Source organism: Neomonachus schauinslandi, chromosome 6 (genome assembly GCF_002201575.2).
Source record: "Neomonachus schauinslandi chromosome 6, ASM220157v2, whole genome shotgun sequence".
NCBI classification, from domain to species: Eukaryota; Metazoa; Chordata; class Mammalia; order Carnivora; family Phocidae; genus Neomonachus; species Neomonachus schauinslandi.
Window position 1 is genome coordinate 67,097,330 of NC_058408.1, and position 23,595 is coordinate 67,120,924.

General features: G+C 39.7%; 1 protein-coding gene across 1 annotated transcript in view; it reads right to left on the reverse strand.

Moving 5' to 3' along the window:
* DNAH14 (dynein axonemal heavy chain 14) overlaps positions 1-23,595 on the reverse strand; it is a 325,270-nt gene that overhangs the window by 152,977 nt on the left and 148,698 nt on the right. Inside the window, exons 36-39 of the mRNA XM_044916203.1 lie at positions 19,419-19,590; positions 10,104-10,193; positions 5,411-5,545; positions 1,518-1,733 (exon numbers count right to left, since the gene is read on the reverse strand). Coding sequence (XP_044772138.1) covers positions 1,518-1,733; positions 5,411-5,545; positions 10,104-10,193; positions 19,419-19,590 — 613 coding nt within the window. The remainder of the gene's footprint in view (positions 1-1,517; positions 1,734-5,410; positions 5,546-10,103; positions 10,194-19,418; positions 19,591-23,595) is intronic.

Consider the following 23,595-nt stretch of genomic DNA (forward strand, 5'->3'; position numbering starts at 1 on the left):
TCTTCTATACACATTTTAGAATCAGTTTGTCAAGGTCTTAAAAACTACTTTAGCTTTCTATTTCAAAACTTAATGCAAAGCTCCAGTAATCAAACGTGGCATTTGCATAAGGGTAGACAAAGATGAATGGAACAGAATTGAGAGTCTAGAAATAAATCCCTACATTTATGGATCAGTTGATTTTGACAAGTGTGACAAGCGTGATAAGACAATTCAACATGGGAAAGAACAGGCTTTTCAACAAATAGTTCTGGAACAACTGGATATTCAGATGCAAAAGAATGAATTGGGATCCCTTCCTTATACTGAACACAAAAATCAACCCAAAATAGACCAAAGACCTAAATATAAAAGTGAGAACTATAAAACTCTTACAATAAAGCATAGAAGAAAGTCTTTTCACCTTGAATTATACAAAGCTTTCTTCAGATATGAAGAAACAAGTGACAAAGGAAAAAATAGATTGAACTTCATCAAGGTTAAAAACTTTAATGTTTCAAAGGATACCATCAAGAAAATAAAGACAACCCACAAAATGAAAGAAAGTGTTTGTAAATCATAGTCTCTGATAAGGGACTTGTATCTAGGAAAAAAAAATACATATGGATCGGAAGACTTAATATTTTTTTTTTCATTTTAATTCCAGTGTAGTTAACATACAGTGTTATATTAGTTTCAGGTGTACAATATAGTGGTCCAACAATTCTATACATTACTCATATGTGGAATTTAAGAAACAAAACAAATGAGCCAAAGGGGGAAAAAAGAGAGAGAGAGAAAGAGAAACAAGCCAAGAAATGACTCTTACCTCTAGAGAACACACTGATGGTCACCAGAGGGGAGGTGGGTGGGGGGATGGGGAAAATAGGGAAAGGGGACTAAGGAGGGCACCTGTCATGATGAGCACCAGGTGAGGTATGGAACTGCTGAATCACTATATTGTACACCTGAAACTATATTACACTCTATGTTAACTAATCGGAATTTAAATAAAAACTTAAAAAAAAATCTTTGCTTATCTGGTTGGTTGTAAACGCCATTCTTCTGTTAATATATTTTGGCTAATGAAATTTACTAGTATTTTCTACTTATAACTAATGAGAATACAACATCCAAATTTTTGTTTGCGATTTATGTTGATTTTGTGATGAATTTTGTATCAAAAACTTTTTCACCTTTCCAGTGAAGTATTTCCATACCTCATTCATTTATAAGGTATACCGGTGGTGACAGAATCACTAGATCATCCTCCGCTTACACTTAACCCACTCTGTGTTACTTTAAAAGCCAGTATCTTTCATTTTATTTTATTATTTACCAAGCATTTTAAAGCACAGTGTCATATTTTCTGGTTTTTTAATAGCTTCTAATTTTTCTCCTTTTTTTAAAACTGATCATAATAATTTTTAAATTTACTTTAATACTGGTAAGCATCTAATAATGCTTAAATACCAATCTTTAAACAATGAAGTAATCCACAATAATCAAATAAAAATAATCCTTCCATATTAACTTACATTAGATGCATCTGAGATTCTTGATTTCAGTCTGAAATCGCTGTCTTTCTTTGAGTTCCTTGCAGTGTTAAAATATACATAATTTCGAACTGCTGTTGATAATAATCCATCAGTCCATTCCATAGTATTAGGATCCAGTTGTCCATATAGTTCACCAACAGTGATACACTTTGGATTTAAAACACAAATATCTACTTTTCCTTTTCTTCCTGGAATCTGAAAAAAATCCAGTGTGGTTTCTTAAAGGCATTAACTATAGTACAATTATTTAAATTTTTGCACTGTTAACACCAAAGAGTTTTAGGAGAGTTCTTTCCCTCCAAAGAAAGAGACCCTAATAATCTCTGATCATCAATTAATGATCTAGCAATTTGGTATCTATTTGAAGAAAACAAAAACACTAATTTGAAAAGTTACATGCACCCCTATGTTCATTTCAATATTATTTACAATGACCAAAATGTAGAAGCAATTGGTCCACCGATGAATGAATGGATAAAGAAGATGTGGTATGTATACATACACATGCACACGCACACACACACGTGTATATATATGATGGAATCCTACTCATCATTAAAAAAAGAATGAAATCTTTCCATTTGTAACAACACGGAAAAAATAGATTGAACTTGATCATCAAGGTTAAAAACTTTTGTGTTTCAAAGGATACCATCAAGAAAATAAAGACAACCCACAAAATGAAAGAAAGTGTTGTAAATCATAGTCTCTGATAAGGGACTTGTATCTAGAAAATATATATATATATATATACATATATGGATTGGAAGATTGGGTTTTTTTTTATTTTAATTCCAGTGTAGTTAACGTACAGTGTTTTATTAGTTTCGGGGGTACAATATAGTGATTCAACAATTCTATATAATACTCATATGTGGAATTTAAGAAACAAAACAAATGAGAAAAGGGGAAAAAAGAGAGAGAAAGAGACAAGCCAAGAATAATCTTAGGATTATGCTCAGGAAATGAGTCAGAGAGAGAAAGACAAATACCACCTGATTTCACTTATATGTGGAATCTAAAAGACAAAACAAACCCAAGACTCATAGATACAGAGAGTATGTTGGTGTTCCCAGAGGGGAAAGGTATTGGGAGGGGGACCAAAATAGGTGAAAGGAATCAAGAAGTACAAAATTCCATCTATATAATAAATAAGTTATGGGGCTGCAATGCACAGCATGGGGAATATAGTCAACAATACTATATTAATTCTGTACAGTGACGTGGTAACTAGACTAGTGGTAATCATTTCACAATATATATAAATGTCAAATAACTATGTTGTACACCTGAAACAATATTATACTATATGTCAATTATACCTAAATAAAAAAGGAAATAAGTATTAAATAAAGACACAAATAAATAGTAACAGAAATAAAGTATGGACATTACTAGTGCCTTGCAGAAATTAAAAGGATTATAAGAAAACACTATGAATGACTGTATGCCAAATTATGTAATCTACAGGATACGGATAAATTCTTAAAAATAACAAAAATTATGAAAACTGACTCAAGAAGAAACAGAAAATCTCAACAGATCTGTAACAAGCAGAGAGACCAAATCAGTAATTAAAATCTCCAAGAAAGAAAGTCCAAAATCAGATAGTAGATGAGTTTTACCAAACATCTGAAAATGAATTAACACCAACCTGACTCAAATTCTTGCAAAAAATAGAAAAGGAGGGAATACTTCCTAACACATTCTATGAGGCTAGAATTATCCTGATACCAAATCCACTCAAAAACACCCTAAGAAAACGACACACCCGTGTCCTCTATGAATAGAGATGCAAAAACCCTCAAGAAAGTGCTAGCAAACTGACTGCAGTAGCACAATGATTGACCATGACCAGATGAGCTTTGTCTTAGCAATGGAGGGTAGGTTCAACAAAAGAAAATCAATCATACTAACACAACAAAAGAAACAAACTGCATGATCACATAAAGAGAGGCAGAAAAAACATCTGATAAAATTTCACACCCTTTCATGATAAAAACACTCAACAAACTAGAAAGGAACTTCCTTACTATAATCAGGGGTATTTATGAAAAACCCACAGATGGTATCATACTCGATGGTGAAAGGCTGAAAGCTTTCTCCCTAAAATCAGGCACAAGGCAAGAATTCCCATTTTCACCACTGCTATAAACACTGTACTGAAAGTCCTAGCCTGGTAATTAGGTAAGAAATAAAATAAAAAGCATCCAAATTGCAAAGAGAGAGTAAAAGTATCTCTATTTAAATATGACATGATTCTATTTTTGAAAATCCCAAAGAATCTACAAAACAACTACTAGAGCTAATATATGAACCAGCATATTTGTAGGATACAAGATCAATACACAAAAATCAGTTCATTTCCATATAGCAGCAATGAACACACTTCAGCAACAACAAAAATTAAGAAATTCCAAGTCCATTATAATAGCATCCAAAGAATAAAATGCTTTGGAATAAATTTAATCAAGAAGGAGAAAGACATATATTGAGAACTACAGAAAACAAATTTTCTTGCTTACTGAAAGAACGAACTAAAAATGGAAAGAAACTGTACACTAGCTGAAAAAAAAAATCTGCAGAACTGAAAAGCTGACTTTCTAAAGCTTTCAGAATAGACTGCTGAGTCTTTAAATAAGATAACTGAAGTACACATTATTTATTGGAATCTAACCTTATATGGAATAAAAATACCATCTGATTTTACTCATATGTGGAATTTAAGAAACAAACAGATGAACATATGGGAAGGGGGGGCAGAGAGGGAAACAAACCATAAGAGATTCTTAATGAGGGAGAATAGACTGAGGGCTGATGGAGGGAGGGGTGTGGGGGATGGACTAGATGGGGGATGGCAATTAAGGACGGCACTTGTCATGATGAGCACTGGATGTTATACATAACTGAATTCTACTCCTGAAAGCATTATTACACTATTAACTAGAATTTAAATAAAAATGTGAAAAAAATAAAATAAAAATGTCATTTAAAGAAATATATATATACATATCATGAAAAATCGGGAGTTATTCTAGGAATTCAAGGACAATTTAACATTAGCAAATCTATCAACATACCTTATTAACCAATTAAAATATAAAAAATAGATTCTGAAAAGTTATTTCATAAATTCCAAAAGTCAAAACCGAAGTATAATGACAACGGAAGAAAATTCCCAATGTATGAAAGAACATTTATCATACACAAAAAGCAAATACAGTATTATTATTATTATTATTTTTAAAGATTTTATTTATTTATTTGACAGAGAGACACAGCAAGAGAGGGAACACAAGCAGGAGGAGGGGGAGAGGGAGAGGGAGAAGCCGACTCCCTGCTGAGCAGGGAGCCTGACGTCGGGCTCAATCCTAGGATCCTGGGATCACGACTTGAGCCAAAGGCAGACGCTTAACTGACTGAGCCACCCAGGCGCCCCGCAAATACTATATTAAATGTAGTAATATTAACTGCATTTCAGATAAAGTAAGGAACAAGATATTATTACAGTTAACACTGTCTTGGAGGGTTAATCAATGCAATAATATAAATTACATAAATATTACAAGAGACAAAATTACATTCATTCGAAGACGATTCAATTGATCATCTATAAAAACAATTACAATTTAACGTTACCAGTCCATGAAGGTGACTAAATACAAAATATATAATCCAATAAATTTATTTTACACTCGTAATTACTAGTTTGAGATTCAAAAAAAAAATCCCACTTACTACAATGATTCCTAACTACAAAATTCCTAGCAATAAATTTAACAAGACTATACTTATGTAAATAGGACATAAAATGTTACTGAAGTATAAAGTAAGATCTGAAGAAATAGGGAAACATACTACTTAGTATTTACCTGTGAAATAGATTCCCTTTCTTTACTTGATAGGAAGTCTTCAACTGGTGATAGTGTTAATGCTCTTTCTAAAACTCTTCTGACTGTTGTCTTTCCTCCACATGTTGGACCTACTAACATCACACCAACACAAGCCTAAAACAAAAGTGCAAATTTATGATTTAATTTTGGTTCACTGATGGATAAGCTAGGCTGAAATCTGAAGGTAATACATCTCTGTATTCACAAACCCTTCCTTCAAATCACTGTTTAATCTATTATAATCTGGGTTCTGTTTTCATTGGCTAGATTAATGTCAAAATAAACAGAAATCTAATTTTAAAATTCAAAGGATAACTTTCAATTCTTGATATTTGACAGTTTATCTTTTTCTATATCTCCTTTATTTCTGTACTTTTCTCTAAGATTGGCTTCTGTAATATGATTTATCTCAGCTTTCCTCTTCTCTAGTCTTTTCTTTCTTTTGAGTTTTGAATGTGATTTCCATGTTAGTCTTCCCTAATTCATCCTTCTCTCTCTCTCTTCTCTCTACATTGGCCCTACCAATCTCATCAACTTGAATATCTTTAACTACAACCTAAGTGCTAATGACTTCCTAATGCATTTATTTTTTCCAGTCTTTGGTTCTATGTGCCTGAGTGACATTTCAGTGCTCTACTAGATACTTCCATCTGGATGTCTCACATGATTTTCAGAGTCAACATAATCTAATCTACACCTTCTTTCCCCACTTGTTGCTTCTCTTATTTCCTGATCTAGTTAATAAAAACACTAAGTACCCATTGTCCAAAGTTCCTCATCTCTTATAAAATTTGCTTGATCCTATCTTCTTCTGCCCAACCCAATCACAATTGGTGTTACAGAGCAAATGTTTGCATCTCCCTAAAATTCAAATGTTGAGGCTGACACCCAACGGGATACTATTGGAGGTGAGGCCTTTGATAGGTAATTAGGTTTAGATGAGGCCAAGAGATGAGGCCTGTGATGGGATTAGTGTCCTTACAAGAGGGAGAGGGACCAGAGTTCAACATCTCTCCACCATGTGAGATCTCACACAGTGAGAAGGTGACCATCTGCAAGCCAGGAAGAGCGCTCTTACCAGAAACCAAATCTGCTAGCACTTTGATCTTAAACTTCCCAGCCTCCAGAACTGTGAGAAATAAATGTCTGTTGTTTAAGCCACCCCATCTATGGTATTTTGTTATGTCAGCCCAAATGGACTAAGCCAAGGAGGAAAGGGTCAGATGCTAAAGCTCTTAAAAAGTGTCCGTCACCATCTCTTGTAGACTATTGTAATAGCATTAAAGAAATGATTATCTTTAGTAATGTATCAAATAAATACATTAAAATTCAAATATGGATAAAGCTAAAATAGTTTTCACTTCCATTCTAATCTCTTTATCCTCATGTAGGCTTGTGGTTCTCTGGTCTATCACTGGCAAAGTGAGAAGGGGTCCAGAAGCCTTGCATGACAAATGGAATTAGATGTTCAAGAACGCAGCTAACTGGCCACACTGGTGTCCTGGCTTTACATGAAAGAGGGGCAGCTGTCCCTCTGGGAGCAACCTTACCCCCTACTTCCCCTCCTGGAGCAAAGCTGCTGGCTCAGTGAAGCCCTTGATTTACAAAGATCCCGTCAATGCCTTGGTCTGGTTTACTGGTGGCTCAGCCTAGCTGAGACCTGAAGGCTCCCGCTGTTCCTCCTCAGAGCCAGCTATGAAGACCCAAGAGCAGACGTGTCAGGTCTGCTCATGGTGAGAACTCTGTGGCTTGGGCAGTGGCCTAGCTATTTGGTCTGCCCCTTGGGAAATTACAGACTACAAGATTAAAGATAATCCTCTCTGGGGTTGTGAACTGTGGAAACAAATCGGGGCTGCTAAGCAAACTACCAGAGTTACTCGTGGGCCCAAGACAAGGACCCAGAATCAAGCTGCTGATCAAGCCTGCCCTTCCCAGACTATCATGATCGTTGTATGGACACACGTCATACTGGATGTGGCAACGTGTTCTCCGTCACAGAACTCACAAAGGACTGTGTTTGTGACACAGGGACTACTGCTGCGCTCCAGACTCCAGTTTCACGGTGGGAAAAGTCGCACTGCCTAGGGCACGAATGACCCCCACGTACTCCTGGCAGGTCCTACATCAGATCTGTGCTCCCCTCTCCTGGGGCTATTGGTGGTGACTCACTGACACTAACTATTTCAAGCTATGGGACTGCTGTTTTGGTCCAATCAGCTAACTCTAGCCACACCATTATGTTTCTTGAGATGAAATTTGTGTCATTTGATTTCTGGACCATCTGCAGTCTGACAATGGTATACCTTTTACTGCAAGAGTCTCTTAACCATGAGCTGATGGTCAAGATATTTTATGGGCCTTCTCCGTTCCCTACCATCCATACGCATCTGTTATTATTGAGCATTGGAACAGCCTTCTCAAAGACTGACTCCAAAGATTTCTGACTCCATCCCCCTTCCCTTCTCTTTGTCCACACACCTTACCAGGGAGGGTTGGTCATTGAATGTGGACATCCCTAGAAGGGGATCATTTCCTTTCATCTGCTTCCTGGGTAATTATCAGCATAAAAGAGATGGGGGATTACAGAGATCTATTTTGAGAATTTGGGATTCATCCTAACCATTCCTGAGCATGGTGCTTCTTTCTGTTCCCTAATGACAACCCCAAGCCACCCTGATTGTACACATTCCAAAATGGGGCCCAGAGGGTTCACATTTAATTCTGGTTCAACTGCCTGGATTCTCTTGGATTGACCTGGTCTTAGGCCATAAGGGTAGGGAATGGGGATATAAGGATAATTGCTGAACTGGGGCATACCAATTTTGTGGCAATGCAAGCACAGCAAAAACCCAGACACTTAGGGGGGACATGCCTCGGACCATGGAGTAGGGGGGGACGGATGACTATTGAAGATAGTCTCCTCCAAGAATTAAATCTTGGGGACACGGCTACTGCTGTTGCTGAGTCATAAATGGTCCTTTCTGACCCAGGAGTCTGGTGCTTTCTGCCGCCGTGAAGCTGTGCCAGGCTAACTTGTTAAATCCACCCAATATATTCATGAAGGGAAAAATGTGATATCATAAAATGAAAATTCTCACCACCAGCTATTCATTCAATTCTATCCCAATAAAAATCCAAATAGGATTTTTAAATTTTAATTTAAATTTTTATTATTTTACTGGCAGTCAATCAAATGATTATCGAAGAATCGGGAAGATAACAAAGAGGGAGGATTACGGCAGGGCTCAGGACAAGACAGGCACCCTGACCTTGGCGTGTTAGATAGATTAAGCTGGAGGAGTCTTTTCCCACGGCAGAAGCAGGAAGCTCACTCTGACCTCCCCCATCTCACCTTTCTTCCCTGAAACAGGTCATAAAAGTCCCACGTGAAAAGTGCCCTCCTCGTACCCGAAGGACAGAAACATCCTTATGGGGAATGTGGGGCTGACAGGCTGTATGAGCAAACCTGGTTCGTCTGCCCGTATCTTCCTAGTTACTTCTTCACACCTACTACCCCCCCAGCTCAAACCCCTCTGCCCTGCCAACTCTGCACAAAGTCATTGTTTCTTTATTTAAAAGGTATAAAGCCTCCAGTTCTGGTCACTTCTTTGGGTCTCTCTATTCTCTTGTGAAGGGTCCCTTGTAAAAAAATATCAATTACAGTAAAATGTGCGTGTTTTCTCCTGCTAATCTGTCTTTGTCAATTTGATTTTCAGACTCAGCCAGGAACCCTAAGAGGGTCAGGGAGAGCTTTCTTTTTTTCTCTTACAATTGGTACTACCAGATATGGAGACCTATTGTAAAGTTATGGCAATTAAGACTGGTGTTGTCATAAGATAAAGACCAAAATAATAAAATATGGAAGAAATCAACAAAGAAAAATTTAGATCGGAAACATGGTATGTGAGAGAAATAGCAAATCAGTGGGGAAAAGTCTTGGGAAAACTGGTTATCCATCTGAGGAAAAATAGATCCATATTTGGCATCTTAAAGAAAAATTCCAGACAATTTAAAAGTAGGAAATGCAAATACAAAAAAATTTTAGAAAAAAAATCATAGAAAATATCTTTATGAAATACGATAGAAAAGATTTCTAAAAATTCACAAAAACACAAACCATAAAAACAAGATCAATGGACTTCAATGCATTAACAATGTCTCCTGCACCACTGAACACTAGGGAACATTTCTGAAAACCTAAGACTTAGAGAATTTACCTGTAATGCATATAAACAATAAGGAGATAGGATATTAAAATGCATAATGAAAAGTCTACACACACTTGGTAAGAAAGACAAAAAACCCAAATGATAAATGAGTACGTTACATAATCTGGCAATTTGTAGGAAACTCAAATGGCAAAGAAATAGATATGAGAATGTACAATTTTACTAATAATCAGGGAAATGCACCGTCTTTTCCAAAGGTTCATTCATGGGGACAGAAAATTCAAAGAAGGTATAGCTACGTGAGGCAGAACATTTATACCATATGTGTAGGGTTTTTTAGAATCATGTGGTAAGGGGACAAAGGGGAAGAAGATTAATCTGTTCAAAGTTAAGTGAGGGTAAATAACAGAGTCAATGACTTCATTGTTATCCTGGTTTTCTCCTTGATCAGAACTATTAAAATTCAGGAGCAAAGAGCTGCTAACATGCCATTCCACACTTACCTGAAGTTGATTATAAAACTGTATGATTTTCTTTTTCTGAGCTGGCCATTGTTGTAAGCCCAACTGTTGTGTTGCAATAAATATTGCTTTCTAAAGAAAATAAATACATTAATTTAAAGTGCATTGCAAATTAAACCCTTAATACATAATCCTACAAAATCTCTCTTAACGATGTACCGAATACTGCACTTTAAGACAGTAGTTCTTAATTTCACCAACCTGAGATATTACTTACCCCCAAAATATAATACACACAATATGTTATGTTCACAGATCCCTGGTAGCAAACTTACAGACCCTCCCCCAGTTTAAGAATTCATTCTTAGGGCGCCTGGGAGGCTCAGTCGGTTGAGCATTCAACTCTTGATTTCAGCTCAGGTCCCGATCTCAGGGTCCTGGGATTGAGCCCCGCGCCTCCCTCAGTAAGGAGTCAGTTTGAGATTCTCTCTCTCCCTTTCCCTCTGGCCCTCCCCCAGCTCATGCTCTCTCTCTAAATAAATAAATGTTTAAAAAAATTCATTCTTTAAGATGTATTTAAGAATTGTTACCATAGTACGTCTATTTATCATACACTAAAAGAAAATTTAAAAGAGTCTATATCTTTGTGTAATTCCAATCACATTAAGGTAGTTTTTCAGCTTTGTAACAATTATTTTAATGTTTCACTGTTAAGAATATTCTAGGATAGTAAGTATAATTTGTAAGATTGAGGACTTGACATGGTTAGACATTCAAACATCCAGTAAGTGGCTGCAGCTTGGAAATATTCTTAATATTTTAATGCAGGAATTATAAGGGCAGCCCCATTTCCTTCTAAAGTGGGGTTTAGGGGTGCCTGGGGGGCTCAGTGGGTGAAATGTCTGCCTTCAGCTCAGGTCATGATCCCAGTGTCCTGGGATCGAGTCCCGCATTGGGCTCCCTGCTCAAGTGGGGAGTCTGCTTCTCCCTCTCCCTCTGTCCTCTGGCTCAGTGCTCTCTCTCTCTCTCTTTCTATGTCAAAAAAAAAAAAAAAACTTTAAAAAAATAAAGTGGGGTTTATTTCAGTGTCGATACTATCGGTAACTGTGCCTACAGAAAAAAGCGGGATCTATCCTTTTCCTCACTGACCTCTCCTACTGCACTTCTCATTCCTTGCATTCCCAAGATGGGACAAAGGTGCTGCTGAAGGAGACACAGACACTCAGCAGGACTGTACAAATGGAGAAAACGTAGCTCCTGTGGCCAGGCTGCCGGAGGTTGGAAATCAGCTGAGAGAAAACTCTTTTATTTTTTTAAATTTTATTTTATGTACATTCAATTAATTAACATATAGTGTATTATTAGTTTCAGGGGGAGAGGTCAGTGATTCATCAGCTGCATACAACACCCAGTGCTCATTACATCATGTTCCCTCCTTCATGCCCGCCACCCAGTCACCCCATCCCCCCCCCCCCCCTCCCCTCCAGCAAGCCTCAGTTTGTTTCCTGTACTTAAGAGTCTCTTATGGTTTGTCTCTGGTTTCATCTTGTTTTATTTTTCCCTCCCTTCCTCTACCTCCTCTGTTTTGCTTCTTAAATTCCACCTATGAGTGAGATCATATGATAACTGTCTTTCTCTGACTTATTTCACTCAGCATAATGCCCTCTAGTTCCATCCACGTCGTTGCAAATGGCAAGATTTCATTCTATTTGATGGCTGCATAATATTCCATTGTGTGTGTATATATATATATACAGCACTTCTTCTTTATCCATTCATCTGTCGATGGACATCTGGGCTCTTTCCATAGTTTGGCTATTGTGGACATTGCTGCTATAAACATTGGGGTGCAGGTGTCCCTTTGAATCACCACATTTGTATCTTTGGGGTAAATACCCAGTAGTGCAATGAGAACAACCTCTTTTAAATGGAGGTGATGAGACATACCCTTAAGGCCTGAACGTGGAGCAGTTTTAGATGCGGGGGCTAGGAATTCTCTGTCACAGACAATACAAACCTAGACACCTGCCTGGATGTAAGCCAACAGTCCACAGGAGTGGACTAGGGATAGCATGGGATACACAGAGGATCAGCAGAAGTGGGATAATCAAAAGAAGAGATATTCAGACAGGGCATCCCTCCTGGTTAAAGATTTTCACAATTCCTTACTTTGGAAGGTTTTGAAATAAAATCATAATCCTACTGTAAAGTATTTATGGTTGTAAATGATGTTCTGTAGAGTCAACTGCATGGCAAACTATACATCATTTATTCCAGGATATGGTTTCGGTAATTCTGTTAATCCTGTGGTTGCCCTGAGTTAACGACACCCCCCCACACACACTGTAGATATTGTTAGAGACAGAAATGTGAATAAGTTGGATAGATTCCAATTGCCTATTGCATGCAATTTAGATTCCTGTACCTCAAATGAACAAGAAGTGTAAACAGCACACCTACAATATATTATTTAACAACATATATTCCTATATGGATATGCTATATGTGACTGGTCACTGTGTAAACCATCAAAAATACACCATTAAATAGAAGACTGGATTATTCCAAATTTAATATTAGACCTATAAATTATGAACTTTGTGCCATTTCTTGAGCCATACATTAGTATTTGGCAACTTTTTGTTAACAGTTTATTTATTTATTTAACAGTTGATAGCCTGCATATTTATCAATGTAAAAATTATACGAAGGGAAAGTAGCAGAATAAATGGATGCTTATAAAATTGATGAAGAGATGAATATATAATAAGATTAAAAAATCAAACAATCAACGTGCACCTAGAAATGCTATTATGATGGCAATGCTATTTATTTTAGCTGTGACTTGAAAAATGTTAAAGGTAAACACATATCTAGAGAAAGGAGAGGAAGGAATGTGTAGGCCCCGCTGGGGAGAGATGGAAAGATGTTTATATAAGACAGAGAAAGCAAAACTTGTCAACTAAATCTTCCTTCCCTTTTTTTTAGCAGAGTGAAAATCCTCAAAATGTAAGTATAAATATGCAAAATGTAGGCAATAGCTTAGGTGCAACCATCCACTGTACATCTCCTGGAAGCCACACAGCACAAAGCCACAAAGACAGATATATAGATAACTATAGATCTCAAATTCCATTTTCATTAAAATAAGAATAAGGAAAAATCTCCAAAACCTAAAACGCATGTAAGTGCTATGAAAATAGTTAAGCCTATTTAGCTTAGAGTTTGGACCTACAGTTTCCTGGTCTGGAAAAATCCAACTCACTGAATTATGTGGAACAAAGAATCTCACAGCCGAAGTACCCTTCCTGTCAACATAGAGAACTAAAAATAAATGGCTCCATATTAAAACGGCTAATAGAATATGAAAACACATAACTAGAGAATTTAAAGTGAGATTTAGAATATCAAAGACAAAATGAAAGTTTTCAAAGCTTCCAGAGAGACTTGCAAGGAAGATGGTGGAGTAGGAGGATCTTGGGCTCACATCATCCCCTGATTACAACTAGATAATACTCACATCAGGGTAAATGACCCAGAAAATCCCCCAAAGACTGGCAGGACAGACTCTCCACAGCTAAATGTAGACAAGAGACCACATTGAAGAGGGTAGGACGGGCAGAGACACAGCTGGGAACCAAATGGACCTGCGACACTGTCCGCAGGAGGGAGGGACCTGCAGGCGCAGGCATGGAAGAGGAGCAGACCCCAGCCCAGGAACCCCAGGCCTGGGAACCTGTACCAGGAAGAAGAATCCCTATAACATTGGCTTTGGAAACCAGAGGGGCTTAACTTCGTGAGTTATTACAATCAGTGGGGCTTACCACCTGGAACTTTAAAAATCAGCAGTTGCAGACAGGAAGCTGAGTCCCTGTCCTTCAAGAGACAGCAGAACCAGAAGCCCCTCTGAGATAAGTACAGAAGCAGCAGTTTGAAAAACACCTGGGGTACATGAAGAGGAGGTTTATTTACTAATCTTAGAATGTGTGCTAGAGCAGCAGGGATCTCAGGAGACTTCTCCAAGAACAAAGGAGCTGGTGGGCACCATTTCCCTCCCTCACCCCCAGCCTAGACACATGGACACCTGCAGGAACCAGTGCCGTGGGAACACTCTCTACCTGGCTCACTAACAGCTGCTTGGCCCCAGCTCCAGGCTCCGGCTCCAGGTCCCCTCCCGGAACAGACCCAACAAACCTGGCTAACTCTGCACATCCCGGCCCTCCACGTTCTCCTGCACACCTGCCCCCTTCACTGTGCCCTGGACAGAAGCCCATTCCCAGCGGCGCCACAGGCGTGCCAGTGTGTGCAGACAGCCCAGACAGGGGCCAGCACTGCTGCAAAGTCACTCCTGCCTCAGGGAGAGGGGGAGATAACCACACACACCAGTTGGACTCTGGCCCCACCCACCAAGGAAAGCTTCTCAGGGGACAACGCAGGGAAAGTGCCCTGAACTTTGGTGCCACCACAGCTCTGGCAAATGCCTAGTCTGGCCCAGCTCAAGCCCCACACTGGCCCACTATCAACACAAGGACCAAACCCTCCGCACAGGGTAAAGAGAGCCACCACAGGTGACTGGACTGAAGGCAAATGCAGCGCAACCACAACAGGGCAACACGCACAGGAGACACGCCTGAGGCTCCGGGTTCTGGGGAACAGGGGACACTGCACTGCAGGGCACTGCAGGGCCAATTCTTCATAAAGCCACTTCCATCAAGAAGAGGAGAGGGAGCTGACTTTCCTAAGACAGAGAAACAGACACAAAGAATTAGACAAAATGAGGGGACAGAGGCATATGTTCTAAGTGAAAGAAGAGAACAAAATCATAGCAAGAGACCTAAGTGAAATGGAGATAAGTAATACAGCTGGTAGAGAATTAATAGTGATCATAAAGATACTTGCTAGACTTGAGAAAAAAGAGGAGGACCTCCACTTTTTGAGACCCTCCACAAAGAGATCAGAAACAAAACAGAACCAATTAGAGATGATGAACTCACTAAATGAAATTAAAAATAAACCACCTGGAATAAACTGCAAACAAGAGGAAGTAGAAGAAGGGATCAGCCACCTGGAGGACAGAGTAATGGAAAGTAATCAAGCTGAGCAGTGAGAGAAAAAAATGATGCAAAATGAGAATAGACCCAGGGAACTCAGCAACGCTGTCAAGCATAATAACAGTCGCATGACAGGGATCCCAGAAGGAGAAGAGCGAGGAAAGGGGGCAGAAGATTTGTCTGAAGAAATAATAGCTAAAAACTTCCTGAATCTGGGGAAGGAAAGAGAAATCCAGATCCAGGAGGCACAGAGAGCCCCCAACACAACCAACCCAAAGAGGTCTGCACCAAGACAAAATAAATAAGATGGCCAAAAGTAGTGATAAAGAGAGAATTTTAAAAGCAGCAAGAGAAAGGAAAGCAGGTACATACAAGGGAAACCCCATACGGCTATCAGTGGGTTTTTCAGCAGAAACTCTGCAGGCCAGAAGAAAACAGCATGATAAATTCCAACTGCTAAAAGGAAAAAAATCTACAGCCAAGAATACTCTATCCAGGAAGGCTCTCATTCAGAACAGAAGGAGAGACAGAGTTTCCCAGACAAACAAAAGTTAAAGGAATTAATGACACTAAACCAGCCCTCCAAAAAATGTTAAAGGATATTCTTTGAGTGGAAAGGAAAGACCATAAGCAGGAGTAAGAAAAGTAGGAAGCACAAAAGAGGTAAAAATAAGTGTATCTATAAAACTCAGTCAAGAGATTCACAAAATAAAAGGATGTAAAGTATGCCACCATATACCTAAAATGTGGGAGGGGGAGGAATAAGAATGCGTTCAATATATGGAATTGCTGAATTGTTATGTTGTATACCTAAAACTAATACAACACTGTATATTAACCATAATGGAATTAAAATTAAAAAAAAATAAAGAACCCCCCCCCCCCAGAAAAAACCAAAACCCACAGGAAACAACAAGTGTTGGCGATGATGTGGAAAAAAAGGGACCCTTGTGCATTTTTGATGGAAATGCAAACTAGTGTAGCCACTGTGGACAACAGTATGGACGGTCCTCAAAAAAAAATAAAAACAATCACCATATGATCCAGTAATTTCACTATTGGGTATTTACCTAAAGAAATGCAAATAGTAATTTGAAAAGAAATATGCACTCTTATGTTTACTGCAGCATTATTTACAATAGTCAAGGTATGGAAACAGCCCAAATGCCCACTGATGGGTGAATGAATTAAAGAAGATGTGAGATACACACACACACACTATGGAATATTACTCAGCCATAAAAAAAGACTGAAATCTTACCATTTGCAACAACATGGATGGATCTAGAGAGTATACTGCTAAGTGAAATAAGTCAGTCAGAGAAAGACAAATACCATAGGATTTCACTCACATGAGGACTTTAAGAAGAAGAATAAGATATAAATATATATACCACTTATATTTTCAAACTATATAAGGCCAGCAATTGACAGAAATGCATAAAGGAGAAAAGAAGACATACATCATTGTTCATATTAGGGACTAACAGATAATATCCAAATAAGTGGAAAACCGGAGATATTATAAAGATGTATAAAGTTACCCTTAGAATAAAAATACTAACCTGCATAAAAATCAGTAGAATAAAACAAAATTTAAAAACCACTTCACTTTGTGGAATTTATAAAGTTTGGAAAAAAAAAAAAAACAAGTCCAAAAGTGTACAAGGCAAACAAAACATGGGGTAACCGTCTTAACAAACAAAGTGGAATTCAAGCCAAATAACTGTAGACAAGAAAACAAAAGCACTATGTATTGAAGGGTGCAACTCATACAATGATTTGTAATTGATATTCGTGTGTCAAACAACATGGTAACGACCACTAGGATGCAGAGATTATAAGAATAAACAGGAGTGTGTTAATAGGAGACATGAATGCACCTGAGTCCAAGGAAAACAAGTAAACAAGTGCAAGTACCACTGATAAGAGAGAGAAAATGGGGTCGAGGGTTCAGCTAAACTGCTGCAGGATATTGCTGCCTCTGCATCTGCTCAGCCCCACAGAACAGCCTGCGGGGACATGACACCAGTCCCTCACACCAACGCAGGCCCCAACAGCAGCCCGCGAAGCCGTGAGCAGGTGGACGCTGCTGGTAGGATGTCCCCCCTGCCAGGGCCTGCCCCTTACACGCTCCTTAGACGGCTCCCATGGGGAACTTACCAAAGTCCCGCTCTGCTTGGTTTGAACTGGCCAATCCAGCCTTAGCCTGGGAACCCCAAAAGCAGTCCGGCCATGGACCCTGATGAAGGCGTGTGCCCCGGGGCCGGCCTCTCTGCCTGCACCCGGCCTCATCCTCCCCATGTGGCTCTGGAGGCCTGTACCGCCAACTTGCTCCATGGCCCGTGAGTAACAAGTGTCTCTATTTCAGTGTCTCTGTTGAACTGTAGCTCACCAGCAGGTCCCCTGTGCTGCTCTTAACAAATGCTAATTGAACAGTCATAACAAATGCAGATAAACCAAACTCTGTCTTATATTTGTGGTCCATGAGAAGATACCTTCTTCTCATGTACATAGGGACTATTCACAAAAACTACTTATATATTAGGCCATAAAAAAGTCTAAATTAAATTCTTAAGGAAAAATAACAAAGATAATATTCTCTGATCATAATTCAGTAAGACCAGAAATTGGTAACAAAATCAGAAAATAAAAAGATCCTTTACCTGGAAATTAAAAGCATGAAAAACTTCTGTTTTAGGAAAGAAAGGAAGTACTAACTATCCTAGCAAATTTCTGAGGAAAAATGCTTAGGAAAACCCTATCTACCTGAACTTACAGCCTATATATCTAAAGCAGTGCTTGGATGAAGTTATATAGTTTTCTTTTGTTGTTTTTTGTTTTTTAAGTAGGTGCCACACCCGGCATGGAGCCCAGCGTGGGGCTTGCACCCCAACCCTGCGAGCAAGACCTGAGCTGGGACCAAGAGCCAGATGCTTAACCAACTGAGCCACGTGGATACCCCTTGTTTTATAAACTTACATTAATAAAAAATAAACTATTCATCTTACTTAGACAGCTGGAGGGAAAACACAAAACAGAGGAATAAAGGAAGGTATTTAAAAATATTAATACGGATATTAAAAGATTAGGAATCAAAAAGATGTATTAAATAAATAAAAAGCTGTTTTTTGAAGAAAACAATTAGAAATACTTCTAGGTCATCTATATAGTGAAGAAAACCCAAGCTAAGACAATAAGACCTGCCTGGGAGAGTAACATCGGAAACAGGAAACTGCAAGGGTTGTGAGACAGCGGTTTGTTCAAATCCACACAGAGCATTTTAACACATGAATACAATGAGAATACTCTCTAGTTCAACGAAATTGAGCCTACTGAAATCTAACTAGACCAGAACCATGAAAGAACTATCGTGTCATAAAAGACCTGGTCCGGGTGGTTTGCAAGGGAAATTTTCGCAAACTTTTCTACAGAACCTCATGAATGATCTTCTTTCGCTAAGCGCTTCATGTGTGCTTCAAAATATGTATTCTGTGCCTGCTAGGTATGAGGCTGTGCACATAGCTTATACTTATATTTAAAAAAGAAATAATTATGAAGCTGTTTAAACTATAAGCTACATAAACCACATATTTTAAAATAAACTTAAAAAACAGTGTTTCAAAAATTGGGCAGGGCCCCAGAGAAAGGAATGCCTGGGTTTGATGGCCTGAGACCTGATAAGGGCCCAGGAAGAGCCAGAAAGCAGAGAGAAGTTCAGGGTGGAAAAAGCTGCAGGAGGTAAAAGGACACACGGCAAAGTAGCCCAACGTGGTCAGACTTCAAAAGGCAGCGTGACCCGTGTCGGGGGACCTGACTCTGGGTTCGTCTGCTGGGGGCTCTGTGGGCTCTGTGTGCGGGGGCAGCAGGAGAGAGGTCGACACCCCACCTGGACAGTGGCGGTGACCATAAGGCGGCAGAGGTAAGAGGAAATAGAGGGCTCTCCAGTCACAGTATGTCATTTTTATGACCACAAAAGTTCACATTGTAATGTCCTTTTTCATAATTCTGATCTAATTTGATCCTTAAAGTACCCCTTTAAAGTAGGAAGAGGAAACATTATCATTCCCATTGGAAAGACGAGAAAACTGGGGAACAACGTAAGTAGCAGCCTTCCTTGACAGAGGCCGCAACACTGTTTTTCTCCCAAGGAGAAATACATCTCCGAATATGTTTATCCCTCCAATTAGAACATAAGTAGAGTGTTTCCGGAAGAGCGGTAATATTTTTTTACTTACATTGTTTCTTATCTTAATTAACGCTCCACCTCTAAATCATTTGTGATGGTTTTCAAAAGTCTTATTACCTCCAAGGCAATCTGATTTGCTGTTGAAACTGCCACTCCAGGAAAAATATCTCCTATAATCTTTTCAAAACGTGGGACGTCTTCAGGGAGAAATTTTGGCAAACTAGCTTCTCTCAGAGCCTCAATAATGATTGGAGTCTCATCCGTTTCAGAAAGATGGTCGTTGGTGTTACTTTAATGGAAGAAGAAAAGAAAGACAAAGTTAGCAAGTATGCTTCACTGACACTGAAGGCCGTTACTATCCCTTTGTAGAGGCGGCTGTCCCAACAGCCCCTCCTCCTCTCTCTCACTGCAAAGCAGCTCTGCAGTGTGCGTGAGGTGAATGTGGTCCCCGGATCCAGAGACGGGCCCGGGCTGGTCTCGAACTGTCCACTCCCCAGTCACTGATCCTGAAAATAACAGAACGAATTCAAACTAATATCAAATTAAAAATAACAGCGATTTACTCAAAATCTCTAGGCGAGCCAGGGAAGCAGGCTTGCAGGCTATGCAGCTGGCAACTGTGGCCAAAGTTACGCCACGGAAGTGGTCCCGTAAAGACAAATAAACCTGAAACCCTCGTCAGAGCAATCCTCCCCTGCCCGCCTCTGGAGTTTCTGAGGGAGAGAAACAGTGAACTCCCCCTGCCGTTCAAGCCAGCTTAAGGTTTCTGGTTGTTGTCACGAAAGCCCCCAGATGTAAGAAGTCATCACATATATACTGCCCCATAATAACAATATTTTGCCTATTGAACACTTCAGTACATATTGTACACATTAAACATGCAACCAGGAGAAAGAACTGCATGCCCTACGATCGGGCTGCAGAGATGCAAAGGAAGAGACGTTCTCTGGGCGGGAGGGGCCCTCCCATCCTCCTGTGGACAATGTCCAAAACTCTTCATCAGGACAGAGATGATTCTTAGGTCTTTCATCCTTAATAAAAACAGCTAATAGCTAACGTTTAGTGAGCACTTTTTACCGGCCACTCTGCTTGGTTCTTTAATCGAAGAATTCATTAATCTTTCAACCACTTAAGAGGGAGGGAGAGTAATACTCAACATGACCAAGGTCAGACAGCTGCTGGGTGTCAGCGAGCTCATTTTTTCCCAAGACAGAGCTTGCTTTACATTCAAGGAAGATAAATTAAAAAAAAAAAAGAAAGAAAGAAAGAAAAGAAAGAAATGACCACTATATCTGGAAGTGATCACAGCTTATATATAATTATATTGTTATGATACTTTGCTATTTGATATAAAAATAAGACTTGACTAAAGTTCTACAGAAGAATAATTTGGGGGATGGCACCTGAGATTATCATAGGGAATATCTGTTGTCATTTAAGAATAAAAAATGAAATCTCTAGACTAACGTCAACTAAAATTCAACAAAAGGATAGTTATTAAACCTTATTATTATTATTATTTTTTTTACCCATTTTGACTGTCTTCATGATACCTACTCATTCTTGGAATTAGTTAAGACTCACTTTATGGGCTTACTATGGTAAGTTTTGTTAAGTGTTTACCTGAAGAGATATTAATTCTCCAGCTGTTGACAAAGCAAATCTTTTCTACCAAGGACATCCTAGGATTCCAGCTCCTGGGCAATTTGTTTTCCAAACCAAAGGGGAGATAGGGAAACCTCCTTTCTGGGATTGACAGAGAAGCTGCCTGCGGGAGGCAGACAAAAATGTCCCGCAGAGATAAATTCACCTGCTAATCCCTGGAACCTGAGAATATTATCCCCTACAGCAACAGACATGACTGAGTTTATCCCAGATGATCCAGATTTAAAAGCAGTCACGTGCTCCTACCGAGAGCGAGGCAGAGAGACACGCAGACAGTGGGAAGACAGGGCAGACCCCAGCGTGATGCGCCCACAAGCCCTGGCGTCCTGGCAGAGCCCAGGACGGACTCTCCCCCAAGGCCCCTGCAGGGACAACAGCCCTGCCCACAACCTTGATTCCAGACTGCTGGTCCCAGGTATTTGGAAAAAAGATCTTTCTGGTGTTTAAAGACATCAAGTCTGTAGTGATTGGTTATGGTAAACCTACAAAGCGAATACACAGTCCTTTATTATTTTTTTAAATGTAAGCACCTCAGAACTCTTTGGGAGTTAGAGCTAGAATCCACCAATGCGCTCTAGACAGAAAAGGTGGGAGAAAGCATCTGGAAATGAGGGACATTTGTGGTATCCTCGGTGCCCGGAGGCAAAGCCAGGAGCCTGAGGGAGAATGGGCTGGAGCAGAGGGACAGGAAGGGATGGAAGGGAAAAGGACAGACAAGAAGAACGATAGTTTTTGGTGTCAGGGAGGGCCAGTGGATTTTTAAAAAGCAACAGTCTATTTTTAAATGCTTGCTGTGCTTTACTCTGATAAAAATTCCCCAATCCTGTTCATAATACAGTCAACTTCGCACAATCACATCATCTACTTTGCTTTGGGGGGACCAGGGAGGTGGGCTGTCACAGCTGTGTAAGCACAGACAGAAGACAGCTGCTCCCCATGGCAGCAGACAGACTGACAGCACATGGGACACGGGAGCCGCAGTCCAGGCGCCTGGGAGAACGGAGGTTTTTCTGTGACAGGAAGAACACGGATCAGGGACTCCCTCACTGGAACAGGTACTCGTATGTAAGAAAGACTGGGGGACTGGAGGATGTCAGGAAGCTGAGTCCTGGTAATCCGGTCTCTAATTCTTCCCAATTACAAAGCATTTCCTAACAGATACCCATTTACCTGCCATCAATCTTAGGCCATTTTGCAATACATGACTCAGTTCCTTCATTTTTAGGAAAGAACATACTACAGTCAAGCTACAGCCTGATCCCTGACTCTTCCCCTCCCACACTACGTTCTGTGCTTGGTGCTATATCTAGGTACCACAATCTATAACATTTACTGCGTTCATGTAAATGGCATATTGACATGTCCTTTTACAACATATTCATGTTTTTCTCATTTAATTTTTAATAGGTAATACATGAATACAGTCCCAAATCAAACCCATACAAGTAGGTCCGCCCCTTAGCGATAATGAAAACAAATGCCCGTTTCCCTATAGTTTCACCAACAAAGTCCCATCCAACTTTCGTATTTTTGCCCATCTGATGAGAAACAACATTTCAATTTTTAATATGCATTTCTCTGATTAAGAGTGGGGTTGAGGGCGCCTGGGTGGCTCAGTTTGTTAAGCGACTGCCTTCGGCTCAGGTCATGATCCTGGAGTCCCGGGATCGAGTCCCACATCGGGCTCCCTGCTCAGCAGGGGGTCTGCTTCTCCCTCTGACCCTCTTCCCTCTCGTGCTCTCTGTCTCTCATTCTCTCTCTCTCAAATAAATAAATAAAATCTTAAAAAAAAAAAAAAAAAAAAAAAAAAGAGTGGGGTTGAGTATATTTTCATATATTTAAAAACTTTTATGTTTCTTTTTCTGAGAACTGTCCTTTGCCCATTTTCCATACCATTTGTTCCCCGTGTTTTTTAGGCAGTCCTCACGTGTTATGAGGTTGAGCTAACTCCCTGCGCTAAGAGCTGCAAATATCCTTCTTCCCAGCTCATCATTTGGCTCCTTACCTCACAGTGTTTTTTGACCACTGTCACTGTTTTCCTTTATAGCTTCTAGATTTTTGAGTCTTAGTTTTAAAGGCTTTCTGTAGTCCAAGCATATAAAGGACATTTTGTTTCTTCAAATACTTCTGTTTTTAGTCCTTTTTTGATCCTGTTATCCAGGTAAATAACAGTGGCCATGGTTCCAACTGCATCTTCACACACATGGCAGTTTAGTTTTCCCAATGGCAATCACTGAAAAGTTGTTAGTCTGTTCTTGTCTCACGACTGACAACAGACTACATGCCCAGCGTGTGCAGTCCTGTCTCTGGGCTTCTGTTCTGTCCCGATGGCTTGCTGCTCTCTGTTCAGAAGCCAGCACCACAGTGTTTAACCAATGAAGCTCTATAATAGGTTTTAATTGTTTATCTTTCTTTTTTTTAAAGATTTTATTTATTTGCGAGAGAGTGTGTGTGCACACACCGAGTGCGGGGTGGGAGGGGCAGAGGGAGAGAATCTCCAAGCAGACTCCCTGCTGGGTGTACAGCCTGATGCGGGGCTCGATCTCACGACCCTGAGACCATGACCTGAGCTGATACCAAGAGTTGGTCGCTTAACGGACTGCACCACTGAGACACCCCTTTCTATGTG